Raw genomic sequence first — 17,386 nt, forward strand, 5'->3', positions numbered from 1 at the left:
CACCGATACAGCAGTGGATGGATCTGTGATCTGCAGCGTTTGTGTGTCCGTTGTCTGAATATCAACGTGTGTTCATGTGTGAATATCCGAGCGTGTGTGAGTTTGATGGAGTGCAATAACAATAGATGTGGACTCAGCCGAGTGTGAGCTCATTGATCTGACGTGGGAGGGGTTGTAGTGAGCATCGATCCAGAAGTTTGCGATGCTCCATCACTCACTGCTGCTGTTATTGGACATTGATTTGCATGTTCTTCTCATTGCTCCAGTGTTGACGAAGAGACAAAAAACATAAAGAATAAAGACTCTTTTAAATACACAAACTGTAATTATTATCACACAGCATGACTCTAAAGATTACAGAGTGAGAGCGAGAAGGTGGGAGCTGCACATGTGAATGTTAATTGGTTCAATGGTCACCATGGCAACCCACCTCACCTCTCAGCCACTGCTGCAAGAAGGCAGGAGGAGAACATACACATTATATGAATGCAAACACACATACATATTCATGTACTTTTCCTCCTCTCCATCTGTCAGCAACATTTAATTACTCTTCTTATTCTTTACCTGTCTTCTTTTTTTCTGTTCCTAACTTTTCACTTTCTTCTTCCTATTCCTCCTCCTCTCCGTCTTTATTGCCTTGTCAGAAAATTATCTTCTTTTTCATTACATTTTTCTTTCTTTCCTTATCTACTTCCACTCGTCTTTATCTAGGGAAGCAAACACTTCATTTCCTTGCTTCAATTGAGTTATTGTTCCGGTCTGTCACCTCAAAGGCCGTTCTGATGCTTTTATATCACTTCCACAAAGGAGGGATCTCTTAGGAGACATAGGCATGGGCACACACCTGGACCGTCACACTCTTTAAATGATAAATCTGTCAGATATGGGATGCTGCAGCTGGTTGGATGGATCAGATATGGCATACAGGCTCACTGCTGTTTTGGACTGAAGTGATTAGATAAAGAAGTCAATCTGTAAGTGTTGTTGAGTTAAATTCATACACAACATAATGTTAATGGGTTACATTTAATTCTATGATGCCAAATAACATCTGGCAAAGGGACTGCCGATAAAAAAATTTGCCTTTCGGCCAATTCGGGTCCATTTATGTACGTCTGAATGTTGATTAATGTACACTGTCCCTTTTCAAATAAAATAATAAATAAAATAAAAATTAAAACTGTCATTTGTGAAAAACATAATTCTCTTCACGCTCTACTATTTCCCATTTGAATCTGAATCATGGACACTGTCACAATCATGGAGTAAGAGAGTCTGTCACATTGTCTATCCCAATTTACACCCAGTTACATGTAGGTGGGAAATCTCTGCTTTCAGGTGAACATATAATTAAAGTGAAAAATCACAAGAGTGAAGGATCCAAGTTCCCTCTCCCTCCTGTCCTCTTTCTTCTTTGTGATCCCCCCCTTACGACGGGTACAGACTGCAAGATGTTGGGGGTTGTCCAGAGGAAAAATGATCAGTTGTGGCAATATCTGTGGTTGTTGCTGCAAAACGGAGGTCCTGCATCGCACTGTGCGAAAGAGAAGAGTCACCAAAGATAGCCTTCAACAAATATCTGACAGTGTTAGATATTAAGGACGATTATTTCACAATGTGAACGCTTCTATGATTCATGTCAACTAACCAATAGGAATGCAGCATCAAGGGACGCACTAATCAGCACGACCACAAAGGCACCAGAGCTGTCGAAATCATATGCTAACGCTAACACGACTTAGCTCAAGCTCTCTTTGCAGCACTGTCATGCTAATGTGGCCTCTTTTCCCTCGCCACAATGTGTCCACATGTTTTAATCTCTACTCTTTTTTTCTTTTTTTTATTCACATGAACGCCACTATCGGCAAGAGCTAACAATCTGTTGAGTGCCATGGCAACATCAGCCACATAATGATGACGCTAAAGACGCTGCGTGTTAACTAGCCTAGCAGCATACGATACACTAGGTACCTCATCGCACAGTGTACATGCATGTGGTACCCAACATTATGAGACCTGCATCGCGCAGTGTGGCTTTCAATAAATGTATAAGATTGTAAAAAATGGCACAGTCAGTAGAAGGCTTAACAACCCTCTCTGTCATCTGTACTTCACTTTCTCTCTGTTCCCACCCCATTCTTACTTCTTCATCCCACTCCAATGAACAACTTGTCCCCTCTTTATCCTCACTCCTGTCTCTCCATCCATCTGCCCCTTTGAGCTCCTTCCTGTTTTTCATCCACCTCTCCTCAGGATGAATCAATTTTATTTTTTACAAGTCTGGAAGACAGCATCACTGTCCTCATAGCATATCTAGCTGAATAAAAAATAAAGATAGAACAGAGTGTGTGTGATACGCAGCCAAATAAAAATAACACGCTAAAAATATTTGTGAATCTATCTGAAGTTCAACTGTGGGAAAGCTGTTCTGAGAAACCGTCGTGTCCTTATATACCTAGTGTGCAGAGTGAGACAGACGTCCAACATCTTAAATTCCCTTATGACAAATATTTTGGTAATCTTGTGATTCATTTCTTACTCTCAAAAAAGGCAAGTGTTGCCTTTTTCACAAAGGGGGAAGTAAGCCTTCCATATGTTGTCTTCTTTGCCTACTTTGATACAAAAAGTTCAGGTTAAAGCTCATCTTAGGAGTTTTTAAAACCGACAGACATTTTTTCATACATTCTTTCTTGGTTTCCTCTAATCTGTGACTTTTTCCTCCCCTCTTGTCCTCCACAGTTGGCCACGGTCAGAGTGAAGGCGAACGGATGAACGTCAAAGACTTCCAGGTTTTCATCAGAGACTCCCTGCAGCATGTGGACCTGATAAAAAGCCGCCATCCTGACCTGCCCGTCTTCATCGTGGGCCACTCCATGGTAGGACCAAGTCTCTGCTTTACTTTGCTTTGGTTTTGTTTTTGTTTTTTTAGATTTATTTTTGGGATTCTTGCCTTTATTTAGACAGGATAGTCAGTAGGAAAGTAGGTGAGGACATAGAATCGGAAATCGGGAGACAGAGTGGGGAATGAAATTTGGGAAAGGAGCAGCAGGTCGGAATTGAACCCAGGCCGCCTACTTGGAGGAAAATGATGCAAAAGCATCATACTCTCTTCTACCCCCCACACACACACAAAAACAAATTATCCTGTGTGAAAGGGGCTCTCTCATTTGTTTACATGTATTGTTTGTTGCAAAATTACATGGCATTGTTTCAGAGCTCCTTGTACAGTAAGCATGTAACAGAGAGGTGCAGCTGCATGGAATTCAAAGGCAGGCCCTGTTAAGGGTTTTTTCTGCACAACAGTTACATTCAGTTGAAACAAAGGCCCACACTCTTCTTTCATGTAGTGGCTTCATGTCCAAAAATACACAGCCGTGAAAAACCATGTTTGCATGTTGTTGTTCTGCTCAGAGCTGAGGGAGAATAAAGTAAAGTATTATTACTGTAATCTAAGAAGAGTTTAGAGAATGACTATGTAGAAAACCTGCTCACCTTTAACACAGTGACACAGATTGTGTACAGTGTGCAGCTGCTGGGAACTGAAAAACTCCTACAGAGCCCTTTCAGGTTCAGTGACCTGCTCTGAGGTGATGTGGCTGTGCTGACAGAGAGGAGCGCAACGGTCACAGAAACCTATGTAAAGTTTAACTGATGTTCTGTGTCAGTGACTTTCTTTGTGTTTTTAATTCACCTTTATCCTCAAGTTCACTGGAAATTGAGACTTCAACAAATGTTTAACTATTTTAAACAGTGCAGTGCATGGTTTAATATTCTTGTGTTATAAAGGTTAGGGGGACAGAGGGACAACATGGAGCATGGAACAAAAAGTGTCTTGTTCAGAAATGAACCAAGGCTTCTGCTGCACTGTCCAAAACTAGGTACTTCATGCAGGCTATACCAGGTGAGAAGGCTGCAGCACCTTTGGGAACTATTTACTTTGCTTTCTGTCTGAGCTTTATATCAGTAGAATAATACAATTTTCTGAAAATAATTAAGCTCAGTTAGATGTTGCTGTCAAAAAAACAAATCTAACAGTTGGCTTATATTTTGGTAACAAATGATTATCAGAATTATTTTAATGTTTCTAATCAAATAAGAGCAACAGGGCCGTGACCTTCTTTAGGCTACAATAGTCCAATGCAACGCAGTAAGATGGCATGAAAAAAATATTTTTTAAGAGTCTCAAATATGGCGTTATGAAATCTGCAGACGTGCGGCTGAAATAGGATGTTCATTGAGAAAAAATTACATAAAGGCTGAACAGCCTCAAGGCCGGCCAGGGAGCTATTTTTAACTGATCTGTTTATTCAAGTTTTTTTTCACAGAGCTACATTCAATATTCCTGCCTCTCACTGTTGTGCTCTGTGACCCACTAACTCTCCGTACAGCTACAGACAACAGTAGTGATTTGTTATATAATAAAACATCTCTGCCAGTGTTTTGTAGGTCAAATCAATGCTAAGTCCAGAGAACCTGTTTCTATTGGATGAACAAGCTGCCCGGATTTATGTATTTTTAGAGTGAACACCTGTTGTTTCATGTATGCAGCTTTACCTTCAGTGCAATAATCCTGCATTACATAAAGAAGAAGCTTACTTCTCTGTCACAAAACATACAGCTTTTTAGTCTTTGCGCTCACAGCTGGAAGTTAGAACTGAGTTTGTAAAGAAAGCTTGTAGGTGTTCTGCGCCTTTTGCTTTGAACAACCTGCACTCTGATATTGTTATTAATATTAACCTTAAGTCTGCTGGAAGTCTCTTTTTTAAGCTGGAACAAAGAGTACATGCACATTCCTTGCAGAAATGTTCTGCAATAAGAAGCTTGTAGCCTTGTTGTCTTGCAGCAAATCTTTTTTTTTTTGTGCTTGATAAGGAAAACCAAGCAGCAGAAGTTCTTTGATATGCTGTATCCTTTAAATAATGAGACTTTATCCATCTTATTTACCAAACCATCAATGGTTATGACCCCTGAGCATTCAATGTACAATATGTAGAATTTGATGACAATGTTTACATTAAAATATCTAAATTCATAAAAAATTAACTAAACCTTATGTATATTTTTTTATTAACTTACATTACCTCACGCCATTACAGAGCAGCCATGACAGACAGAAAGTTTATCGTTGCCGTGGAAACACCTGATGTTACATCAAAGACCGCTACACAAGGAAGCGATTCCCCGCCAGCCTCGACGTCATCTTTGTTATTGTAGTATTGATTGAGAGCCCCCTGGCACCGGAATCTACATACTGTATCTTAAACTGTGGGCATTGATAGAAATAAACATCAACAGCTGCAGACACGATGCAACATTGAAGAGGAAAACAACATATTTAATGACTTTTTCTGAGAATGATAGTTTGAGACCGCATGACTAATCAAGTGACAATCCATAGGATTCTGTGAACCACTTTGTTTTCACTTACATCTGCAGGATTGATTGTTTCTTAGAATATGAAAGAACATCGATGCAGAAAATGTAATTATGAATTTAATGAATTGTGAAAAGAGTCTGTGTGCCATCTCAGCATCTATTTTCTTAATAATGAAGTATTTTGTAGATTCAGAGGATGCAGAGATTTGTGTTTTACACTTTTTTCATCTATCCAAATATGATTTCTCTGCTATAGACATTTGGCTGTGTGCTTTTTCAGGGCCGCAGCTTCTCCTCGTAAATAAGGTCATGTTTAATCGTGGGCTATCAATTGAGCTTTGAGATGCTTTAAACAACAATCCATTAGATTCACCAGTCTCTTTTTGCAAAGCCATTTATGGCTGATGCTTCACAGTGAAACAGGACTGTGTTTATATAAAGACTGTGTTGCTGATTTCAAAACAACCCGAGGTTGTTGGAGCACAGACGCAAATAGTGTTGTGTAAATTAAACTGGGAGATGGAGGCAGAGCGCCTGTTTAGACATCAGAGTGTGTAAATATTAAGACAGAGACGGGCCAAAGTCACAGTAGTACATCTTTCCTCTTTCACTTCTCCCCTTGCTCAGTCCTCAATGCTTCTTTTCTCTCTTTGTTTGTTCCTTCCATCAGTACATCCCTCAAACTGGAGTTTCATCAGATGTTCTTTCTGACGGTCATGTTGTACCGTTATCTGCTCTCATTTCCTGTCTCCACAGCAGAGCTTATTTTTAATAGATCTCTGTCTGTTCATCCATCCGTCCTTCACATTCTTGTGAGCTTAAATCTCAGGGATGCCCGGAGGAGATATCTTCAAGTTCACTTAGAGTCCAGGATCAACTGTTCACTGGTCAGTGATACCTCGTGTCTGTTGCATATTTGTGAACACAATATCTTCACAATGTTGGGTAATTCTATTATTTTCAGCACAATATATACCAAGCAGGTACTTCTGGTCCTGCAAAACAAAGCCAGTGCAGAAGTGCAAAGAAGTTCCTCGAGTGTCCACTTGAGGTTGGCTTTGTGTGCATTTATTGTAGAGATAGGACAGTGGAAAGAGTTGGAAATCTTTGCTCATTTTTTATTTACTGTATGGAGGGCAAATTGTTTTTATTACACATCTGTAAGGCTAAGGGTTATGCATCAATTTACATAATTATGGACATGGCTGACTTGACTGATCGAGTTGTAGCTGTTGCCAGGTGGCTTAAGGTTTACCTCGGCTCTGCCTCTTTGTCTGTTAGTAGATTGATTGAAGGTTGAGACAGCATTTCCAATATAGCAACCACCAGCGTTTGGCTTCCAAACATCTCTTCAGAACAAATGGGTGACGTCCATGTTTTATCTTAAGACACTTAAGAAAAAGACAAGGTTTAGATTGTGGTTTTGGTTTTATTATTTACAGAGACCCACCATTTATCCACCACAAGTAAGCATTTGGAAGCACATTAACACATCATTATATCTTGTAAAAGCACTGTTCTGGCCATTATCCCCTACCAATTCTTATGATCATTATTTTCAGCACGTTAGGAATCTTATTACTCTGTTTCTGTCATATCCTTTTATTTGCATCCATAAGAGAGGACCTCTCATGCTCAAAGAAGTCGACAACCTCTCTTTTCTCTACCCCTGTGGTGGGTTACTGACAATCACATTCTCTGCAGGGAAAGATAGATGGACAGTTTCTATTATGTCCCTCCAGTAACTTACTGTATGTGGTGTAACCTTTCCTGTTTAACATAGGCCTTGTTATAGCTCTGTTTTCTTCCAGGGGAAAATACATTCTTTCACATATTTCCATTATACAAACATACTTTCCCTCCTGGCCACATTTCCATTGTCATTCTGTCGATGTTATGGATGTAAACCTTAACATGACCTTAACTTGACTGGTAGTAGAGTCTTGCCAAGGGCGGTAATAAGACTCTTCTTTTAATTTGTTTTTCCTTTAACTTAGTTTTCTAATTTCTCCTCCTCTGCCTTGCTTTATTGTTGTCCTTTTATTTTTTTTATTTTTTTCATAAAGGTATTCTTTACTTAGGATAAACTAAAGCAAAGACCTTGAGTTTGGGAAACCCAACCCAAATCCAATTTTGTGTCACTGTGTTTTTACAGGCGTCATTTCCCAACTTCCCACTGTTGTGACTTCTCATCCTGTTTCTTTTAGCCTGTTCCTCTTCCCCTCTGTTTGTGTGTGTCTCTGTTTAACTTGGCTTGGATGACACAACGGAAACCACCTGTGGATTCTACAGAATGAAAGAAAAAATAGAAACCAGGATGAGATATAAAGGAAGGGTAGATGTATTTATTTTATTTATATACTGTATAAATAATAAATAATAATAATGTAAAATAATATAAAATATTTTTTTTGTTTCTGCTGGCCAGGTATGTTGCATGGCTGATGTTGATTAGTCAGACTTTGGTCCAGAGTTTAATATCTAATCAAGTATAAGACTCAAATGAAATGCTGATATTTATAACACAGAGGATGACTCCTCCTGATTTTTCATTGAAAATTACCATTATCAAGCCATACATCTCAAAATCCCCTGTGTGGATCAGCATATTGTGTTAATGAATTCAAGTATCCCAAACAGTGTATTCTTTAAAACTGTGGTGCTTTTTTTTTATTTTATTTTTTTTATCTTTTAGAAGTACCACCAGCTCAAACTTGAAAAGTCTCCAATGGGATGCTGACCAAATTTATGACCCAATACATTTTCTTTACTATTTCTTCACATCTCCTCAGCCTCAGCTGTGTTTTGCGTTAAGTGAATACTAGCATGCTAACACTCATGTAAGCAAGATGGTAAACACCCAACAGTAAAGTAAATTTAGTTTGGTGAAACTCTGATTCTCTGGCTCATAAAAAAGAAATACTGCCCTAATGTAATTTAACAACCACAAAAGTGCACCGAATTGCATTGTAGTTTTGTTAGCAAAAGTAGCCTAGCGTACAGAGCATTAACACCATCTCATTTGTTTCTTCAACACTTTGCGATGTAAAGCATGTAAAAAATGGCAGACAATAAACAGATTGCAGTGTATAGTTAACAAGAAGCTATTTCAGACACATTATTTGCTAAACGTCAGCATTTTAGTATTGTCTTCACACGTTAGCATACTGACGTTAGAATCAAAGCACTTCTGTTCCTGGTGTAGCCTTACGCAGCTGCTAGCTTAACTGTATACGCCAAGCCTTGTGAAACAATTTCTCCAACTGTCAAACTTTAAAAAGTGACAAAAGTTTAAAGCTAGTTTTAAAGAACTGCATGTCAAGAATATTTTTTATCAAGTCTTAAACGCTAGTAACAGTTTTCACAAAACCTTCTAACATGAAGGCTACAGCTACAGTTACACATTTGTAGCTTTTGTAGCAGTGTGACACCACACTGATTTCACAATTTAATTTTAGTTTTTGCTGCATCTTGTTTGGATAATCAAGTATTGGAGCACTTTGTTAGTGTTGTATCATCTCATGGGAATGCTAACCAAAGCCTCCAGCTACAGCTCCTTCTCACTTTTCCCCAGTTCTCTTTTTCTCCATCAGAATTTCTGGCGGAGGACCATTTGTCCTACTTCCTTCGTGCCAGAGTTTTATGTAATGGTTCGTCATTGTTTAAGGCCCTTTGGTGTATTTGTTCAGCTTTCCAACCCTGCATCTCTCTCAGGATCTATTACTCATTCAGTTTGTCCTTATGCTAAACTGCTTGTTTGTCTTTAAATCGTGCCAGTTTTTGTGCCAAACATTCTTCACTCTGACTTTGGCTTTCACTCGTTTTGAACTTATTACTGAAATCATCGATAATGTTAAATTAAATGACACCCGTCCTCACCTGCTATGTCGTGGTCACGGAATTGAATCTTGGCATGTGGTGCTAACATACTGCAAGTAACAGTCACTGCATAAACCCATTTTAGGAGACTTTTTATTAAAGGATTTCTTGCTACAGCAAGGGTGTTATATATTCATCTGCAATGTAATACATTTCTATTGAACCTCATTTCAATTCTGACAAATTGGAAAAGTTTTTTAGCAGACTCTTTTATAGAAATGCCTGCACTTTGTCATTCTATCATCTATTCACTTTTCGCTATTTGCAGTTTTGTCTATATAGTAGAATATCTGTATTTGTTAACCATTTCACCCATTTACCAGCAGCCTATTGAATAAAATGCTCAAGTACTGTCTTGAAATGTCAGTATTAAAGCTGAATCACCAGTAATAAAAAAAACAGTTTAGTAGCTTTGCAGTCCATATAATTCATCGTAGGCTGTTTTTGACATTTCAATTTCACCACTGTAAGTAGACATAAAACATACAATACAAGCATTCATTCTCACAGTCAAAGTCCAGCCAGAGAAAGGGTACAGAGGACTGTAATAAGCTTCTTAAAGAGGTCCTCTGTCTTCTCTCCCTTCCTCTCTCTCTCTCTCTCTCTCTCCATCTCTTAGTCTCTCTCTTCTCTTTCCCATACTTATCTTGTACTATCATTGGAGCCCACCAGACAAAATGTGTGTGAGTAAAAAGAGCATTTCTTTGCACAGAATGCTTTCTGACCAAATTACACTCCGTCGTCTTGTAAAATGTAACCCCAAAAATGAGTGTAACTGGGCAGCCTGTATGAGCAGCACTCAGGGTTTATTTTCTGGATTATGTGTTGGAATGTTTGTGTAAAGAAGTCATACAGAAAGGAGGTGGGAAAGGGATCCAGCTCGCCAGCCTCTTCTTCTAACTCTATGTGGGCATATGCATGCAGGCAGCAGAGTGTGCTTGTGCGCTTTAGAGAGGGAGATTTTCTGGTGGGAAATGTTTTGTCTTGTAGTCCCTCTCTTTGTGGAGTGAGCCTGTCATTGGCCCCCAGTCTGATGAATATTCACAAAGGTGACAGAGAACTTTCACACAAACTAAGTTGAAACCAATTAGTTTCCTGGGTTAGACGGACAGGTTCACCCATGCAAAATATCTCCGGTTGTGTGTGTAGTGGGTCTGTCTGTTTGCACCGGCAAGACTCTTGAGAAGAGGAGCCACGTCGAACTGAACCATAGCTAATTGATTTTAATTTTGGCCTCCACAGAGCTGCTAATTACCACTGCACTACATCACAGCATTTAAACTATTATTACAAATGTCTGCATGGGCGCCAAGGTGTGGCCTTTGCTGATGTCTGAATAAACTACAAGGGGAAGTCACTTTTGCATTTCTCTTCCAGACTGTGTAGAGATACAACAACAAAAGAGCAGGGTGGAAATTCACACCCGTCTGAACAAAAGGCGGTTTGTTTTATGTTCTCCTTGACCTCTGAGGAGTTTTCCCACTGCTCCTCAAATCAGAACCTCTCACCTACTTTCCAAAGGCCTTCCCACTCCTCTAAGACACTCCCTGTTTTCTGTGACGTATCCTTTCCCCCTCACTGAAATGTGCTCTTTCTGTCTTTTTGAATCTTCATGTTGCTTCAATTTTCTTTAGTCTGAAAAAAGTTTAACAGTTGTTCATTGTTCTTTCAATTCAATCATTAGTCACTGGCAAACAGCCCAGATATCAGATTAATTCCTACCATGTGATGACGTACATTTGGTGTTAGTAAAACCTGCTGCCTTTTTTTAAATGAACTATGTTAAACTATATATGCTGTCTGAACTCTTTCAACCACTTCCACACAACAACCAATCAGAAGTGCTGATTTCCGTTCACGTGACAATTGGGTGGTGCCTCACAGCAAGAAGGTTCCTGTTTCAAATCCCCATCGTAAAGGGCATGCATGGGATCTCTCTGGGTTCTTCTCACAGTCCAAAGACATGCTTGTAAAGTTCATTGGTGACTCTAATTGCTCATAGGTGTGAATGTGAGTGTGGCTGGCTGTCTCTCGTCTCTGTATGTCAGCCTTGTTATTGATGGGCGACCACTCCTATGTGTACTCACCCAATGACAGCTGGGATCAGCTCCAGCCCCCCCCCCCCCCCCCCCTTTATGTTCGCTAACTCTCTTCTCATATGCACTGTAATAAAGGTTCTCTACATTATGAGATACGTGTCAATCAACTGGTCAAGAAACCGAATCTTGAGTTAAATTAACAGCGTCTGTGATTTGTCCGTGTACATTATGTGTTTATTGTTGGTGATGGAAACCAAGTTCATCTTCACTTCACCTCAGACTCAAATTGTCTTTCATTCAGTCGACTTTAGAGCCAGTTTTTAAAGACTTTTACAATTCAGATAATTTTCCTCATCTGACAAAATACATATTGAATTCAATCATCGGTTCATTTAAAAAAGTATTCATTTTGTTTTCTTTTTCTTTTCAGGGTGGTGCGATCTCCATCCTGGCAGCGTGTGAGAGGCCCAGTGACTTTGCCGGAGTCGCTCTGATAGCTCCGATGGTCCAGATGAACCCAGACTCAGCCACACCATTCAAGGTACCACTCTTCACTGTTCTCTCTTTTCTCTCTTTTCTCTCTTCTGCCTTATTAAGTTGCGCTCTTCAGTACTAGAAATTGCTTTACTCCACTCAGCCCTGCTGTGGTTCATGACTACGATACTGACACCTTCTATTGTGTGTGTTCAGAGAATCATTGTGAGTACCACTTGAGCAGCATTAGCTGTCTCTTACTGAATCACAGACACGAGGGTGTCCACATTTTCAGGACCAAACGATGACAGAAGTGGTGTCACAATCTGTACGGGAGAAAAGAGACTTGTTTCTGCAATTATTAGCACATTTTAACAAGACGAAATGTGTTTTTAAAATCCTGCACTGCTATAAACACACCCACGGGGTGCAAACAGGTGACTTTACAGTACACATGCAAAACTGAAGACTGAAGAGTCTCATTGTAAAACCCAGGCAGATGGCGAGAAAAAAATAAAGACAGAGAGAGATGGAAACATTCCTCAGGGACGTGTTGATGTGTGAAAATAAACTGAAACGCTTGCCGTGTTTTGTTTTTCGCTGTTTACAGGTTTTTATGGCGAAGGTTCTTAACCACATACTGCCCAGCCTCACTCTGGGCTCCATCGATTCCAAATGGATCTCACGGGACAAGAAGCAGGTAAGAGACAAATGCTGTCTCCGTTTGAAGGCTGCTTTGTATTTTGTGATTGAAAAAGCAGGTCGGGGTGGGAATTTTGGGAGGTCTCAGGGGGGAATGTTGCACCGTTATGCATACGTGAGTGAAGTCAGGCTGCAAAATGTTTTGGACAATACATACTTTGAACCCTTTCCAAACAGAGAGGGGTTTGCTTTGTCTTATCATTAAGCCTTTGGTGGGTTTTATTGTTTCATTTGTAATTATGAAAACAGGTGCATGTACTGTGTCACCTTCAGGACAAAGCGATAACAAGGTTGCAACAAACAACATTTTGTAGTTCACTTCATTTTTGCCTTTGTATGTGTGTATTGTGTTTGCTAACTCGTCTGCATTCGTTATATAACCACAAGATGAACTACAGAGGAGACCCCCAAAAAAAAACACACAGGCACATCTGCTCACCTCTATTTGCACGTACCTGTGCCTCTGACAGTGTGCTGTGGTTTTTTCATGGGTGGGGTCGTGTCTATGTTTGTTTCCTATCTGCATGATTCTGCACTCACAATAGGATCCCACATCCTGCTTCTGCCTTCTGGGGTAGTGATGTCATATCCTGTTGCAGCTACAGTTTTAGGTAGACACAGGTATTGAAAGGAGACATCATTTGACTTAGTTTTTGTAAGGTGGCCTATTCCTTTGAATATGCTTTGGAGTACAAACACAAACCTCGTTCAATACTGATTCATCTGTGCAGTAGCTGCATTACAATATATTGAAATCAATACAATAACCGGAGGTTTATTTTTCTTCCATACTCATCTGGTGGCTTCTTTGACATACTGCATACCATTTATTGACGAGCTTCTGAGTGTTGTGATTTATGTCAACAGCTCCTAAGATATAATAATGCAAAAGTAAAACGTACAAACCATAGTCTATATATTCATATGGACAGTGCACATCCATCCTCTTCTGTTGTACAAATGTGTAGTTAGGCTGGTGACATCATTTGGAGTTGAGACGTGCAGAAAGGATCAGGCTAGTGGAGCCCCGCCTCTTCCATTTTAGCAAAGCACACATAAAACTTACAGATAAAACGTCCACAGCAGATCTTAATCTTGTGTCAGTTTGAAGTAGATACCAACAGTGATGTACATTTGAAAGACTTTTGTGTGTGCAACATTTCCTCTCTCTGTTCCTCCTACTACTCTGATAATCCGGTATAGAACGCTGCAGGAGAAAAAAATTTGTCAACAGAGCTGTCAGTCATGACATTACTTCAGCTCTTTTTCTAATGGAGATACTTTTTCTTTTTTTTTCTTTTTTCAAATATCTTTATTGATTTTTTCTGATATAAAAGTATATAACATGAAAATTACTCAAACAGTTTCTCATTGAGATACTTAATAAAACAGATATCTGAAAGTGTAACACTTGGAAATCAGTCTGCATAATAAGAAGTAACTATGATGTAAGAAACCATGAAAAAATAAAAATGTATGACGTGTATATTAATTTAAAAGTTGTGGTGCGTTCCTTTTACCTCCGGAGTCCAATGTTTGAGCTGGAATGACGTCACACAAGAGTTGACTGTGTTCCAGTTACGAGTTGGCAACAAGTCGAACAAGCAACATGGTAGCCTCCAGGAGTACCTCTGTTTTGTTAGGTAATACCAGGTGTTGACAACACACTACGTGATAGTTTGCTGTTGAAACCAACATAGCAACATGTCCCCTGATAGATCATTTTCCAAATACTATCGGTGTGATTGATTTAAGTACACAAAAAAAGGAAACTAAGTGGCCAATAAACATTACTTCCTCTGAGTTTCCGAGTCGGATTTCTAACTTTAGGGGGCGTTCCTCATAACGTATCAGACTGGCGACCTCGTAATTTCCAACTTCTGAGATCAAATGGAACGCATCATTGGCCCCATTCTCCATCTGATAACATGGAGGAGGCGGAGTTTGTGACCTAAACTGCAGCTCTTAATCTTTTGGCTTCACTTCTATCCCAGTCTTGTGTTGTCCATTTTTCATTTTGGCTTCACTTCTATCCCAGTCTTGTGTTGTCCATTTTTCATACAGTCTATAATGCAAAAATGAGGATACTGTGTGTAGCGTTAACTAAACATGCCACTTGAATGTTTTTTTTTTACACAAATCATATCTACACAAGTATATATGGCCCAATACAAACCAAACTCAGTAACATTTTTACAAGGAACAACTCAGCCAAACTCTTATTGTTACAACTGCAGCGTTACCTTTTCACCTCAAGATAAAGCTTGTGTGTTTTGCAATATGTAATACATTCCATTGGCTTTTTATTTTTGTTGCATGATGTGACTCCAAGAAATTCTGCCTCATTAACTCCTCCGAGCAGCTGAACAGGTCATTTTTTTGCCACAGCTCAGCTTTCAGTCATTTATTATTCAAAGCAGCAGCACATGTGGCCTGAGAGAGGCTGCTTCTGTAAGAGTGGGCCATCAGCTGTGTTTATATATACGCTTAACAGAAACAGGAGTGTCTGTGACTGATAGGAGAGCAGATAGGAACTTGAAAGTATTCATGTTAAAAGTCACAGACACCGGCTGCGTGATCTGCTGTTCCAACTCTGATTTCAAACCAATTTGAAGTAACAAATGCACTTCATCCTATTGTCTCCTTTTTTGGGTCCTTTCTTTGTTTAGTTTGGACTTGTGTTTTTCCACAATCCATTTATTTTTAATCCTTACTCACGCTTGCGGACTGTTATATTTATTCCCAGGATCCTTTTTTTATTTCCATAACCCTCATCTCCCAGAGGAGCATTTTTCCTCTAGACTTTCTTCCATATTTGGATTTTAACTCAAATGTATCGCTGTTGTAAAAAAAAAAAGAGATTCTCAATCCATAAATCTACTTTATGGACTTACATTGCCTCTTTCTCACATCTGTGATTTTAAAGCTCCTATGAGAAGCGGTTATGAAAGACTGAATTTATCAGTTCAGTTTAGACCTTTATTGTCCCTGGAGTTTTATTAACAGCAGTGGACAAAAACACAACAAATAAAAAGACAACCTGTTGGTATCATCCAAGAAAAAGAAAATCCATCTGTTTGTTAAAGATTCTCCTGGAATGGTAGCAATATAAATAAATTGCTAAAGTGCTGCTTGAAAGTGCAGTCAAGCTTTAAAGAAGAGTGTGCGTTAATTGCTCTAGGAACATACCAAAATTTGACTCTGTTGCTTTTAGCCCTGGGCAGCTTGTTCCTCCGGGCAGAGGGGAGGAGAAGAACAAATTATTCCAAGAGAGGATGGCCAGAGCAGAGATAGACTTTTCCCCTCTCACAATTTGTCTGTTCCAGATACCTGAAATGGAAAGCTACTGTGTGCCAATTATTTTACTGGCTGTTTTAACGATGCTGGACAGATGATTTTTGTTGTGCATTGGAAGGTTACCATAGAGATAAGACAAAAGGTTTAAATGGACTCAATAAAAGATCGGTAAAATAAAACCATTAGGTGATGTCAGACCAAACAGTTCTCTTTTTGAAGAGGAACTATCCACTGGGGAGTTCCCTGAGAACTACACACCATGGGGACTGTTTTCTGTCTGCATTCCATAGTACCTACTTTGAAGCAGAAGGTGAAAAGGGTTCCTCTAAATGTGGTTTTAGGAACTAAAATAGTTCATAGTTCTCACGGTTGGAAATCATGAAAAAAGGGGGAGGGTTCAAACAGTCCCTAGAACTATGAAAAAGTTCCTGCAGTCTGAACACTCCTATTGGTGATTTTTTTTTTATGGCTTACTAAACTAAAGCAAATAATACCATCAGCATACATATTTACTTTTACATTTTCAATAGAAATATTCTTGATATGGGATACACATCAAAAACGAGGATGAGAAAAAAAAAACTTTTGCATGTACAGGACAAAATCAGCAAAGAGATTAGTGGCACTGCTCTGTCCACAGGGGGTGCCAAAATCAACACAAACCAATAGATATAATATATATAATAAGATATATGAACTACTGTAACGGTTTAACAGGAAATGTAATACCATGTTGAGCTGATTCCATCTGACGCAAAAAAGTCAGTTAGAGTTTATAAACTCAAACTAACTCAAAGAACAGCAGAGAAAGTCTGAGATCTACATTTTTATCAGCCCTGCAGTTAGAAACTTTGTCCCATAACTCCCTTCTTCAATCTTTTTACTTCTCTCTTTCCAGGTTGAGGCGTATGACTCTGATGACCTGAACTTCCACGGCGGCATGCGGGTGTCGTTCGCCATGCAGCTGATGGGTGCGGCGGCGCGCATTGAGAGGGAGATCCCGTCAATCAGCTGGCCCTTCCTGCTCCTGCACGGCGACGCTGACAAACTGTCTGACATCAGAGGCTCCAGGATGATGCACGAAAACGCACCAAGCTCGGACAAGAAATTGAAGGTGGGGATGGTTTGTTATCAGTCCTTTTCTATTTCAACATTTTTCTTAATCTTTTGTTCCATTATTGTTGACAGCTGGACTCCATGGTAAAATAACCTTTCAGAAATTATAACATCACATAGATGCAAGTTTGAACAGTTCTCTTAAAAAAAACCTCCATACAATAGTAAAAACCTGAGGGAATAATTCCAGTTGTGACAACAGGGTTCATCAAATACATTTATTCAAGGGCCAGCTGTTTTTTGACAGACACTGAGGGGGGCCGGACTTTATAATATGCTTGCACATTAGCCTGACAGCTGTCAACCCAGATGTAAAGAAGTCAGAGGGAAAATGTAATTTCTCACATTAACCTAATGCCAGTATTTCATCCTTATGGTCATTTCTATTCTGGAGGCCGGATGGGAAGCTTTAGTGGGCTGGATGTGGCCCGCAGGCCGCCAGTTCATGATCACAGCTCTAGAAACTCTAGGCACTGCTTGTCAATAGGCCAGGCAGGCAA

At 39.5% G+C, this 17,386-nt stretch overlaps 1 protein-coding gene across 2 annotated transcripts in view; it reads left to right on the top strand.

Moving 5' to 3' along the window:
* mgll (monoglyceride lipase) overlaps positions 1-17,386 on the top strand; it is a 42,689-nt gene that overhangs the window by 18,402 nt on the left and 6,901 nt on the right. For both annotated transcript variants that reach the window (XM_061056639.1, XM_061056640.1), the window contains exons 4-7: positions 2,743-2,879; positions 11,728-11,838; positions 12,382-12,471; positions 16,669-16,884. In XM_061056639.1, coding sequence (XP_060912622.1) covers positions 2,743-2,879; positions 11,728-11,838; positions 12,382-12,471; positions 16,669-16,884 — 554 coding nt within the window. The remainder of the gene's footprint in view (positions 1-2,742; positions 2,880-11,727; positions 11,839-12,381; positions 12,472-16,668; positions 16,885-17,386) is intronic.

The sequence above is a fragment of the Labrus mixtus genome, chromosome 15 (genome assembly GCF_963584025.1).
Source record: "Labrus mixtus chromosome 15, fLabMix1.1, whole genome shotgun sequence".
Lineage (NCBI taxonomy): Eukaryota > Metazoa > Chordata > Actinopteri > Labriformes > Labridae > Labrus > Labrus mixtus.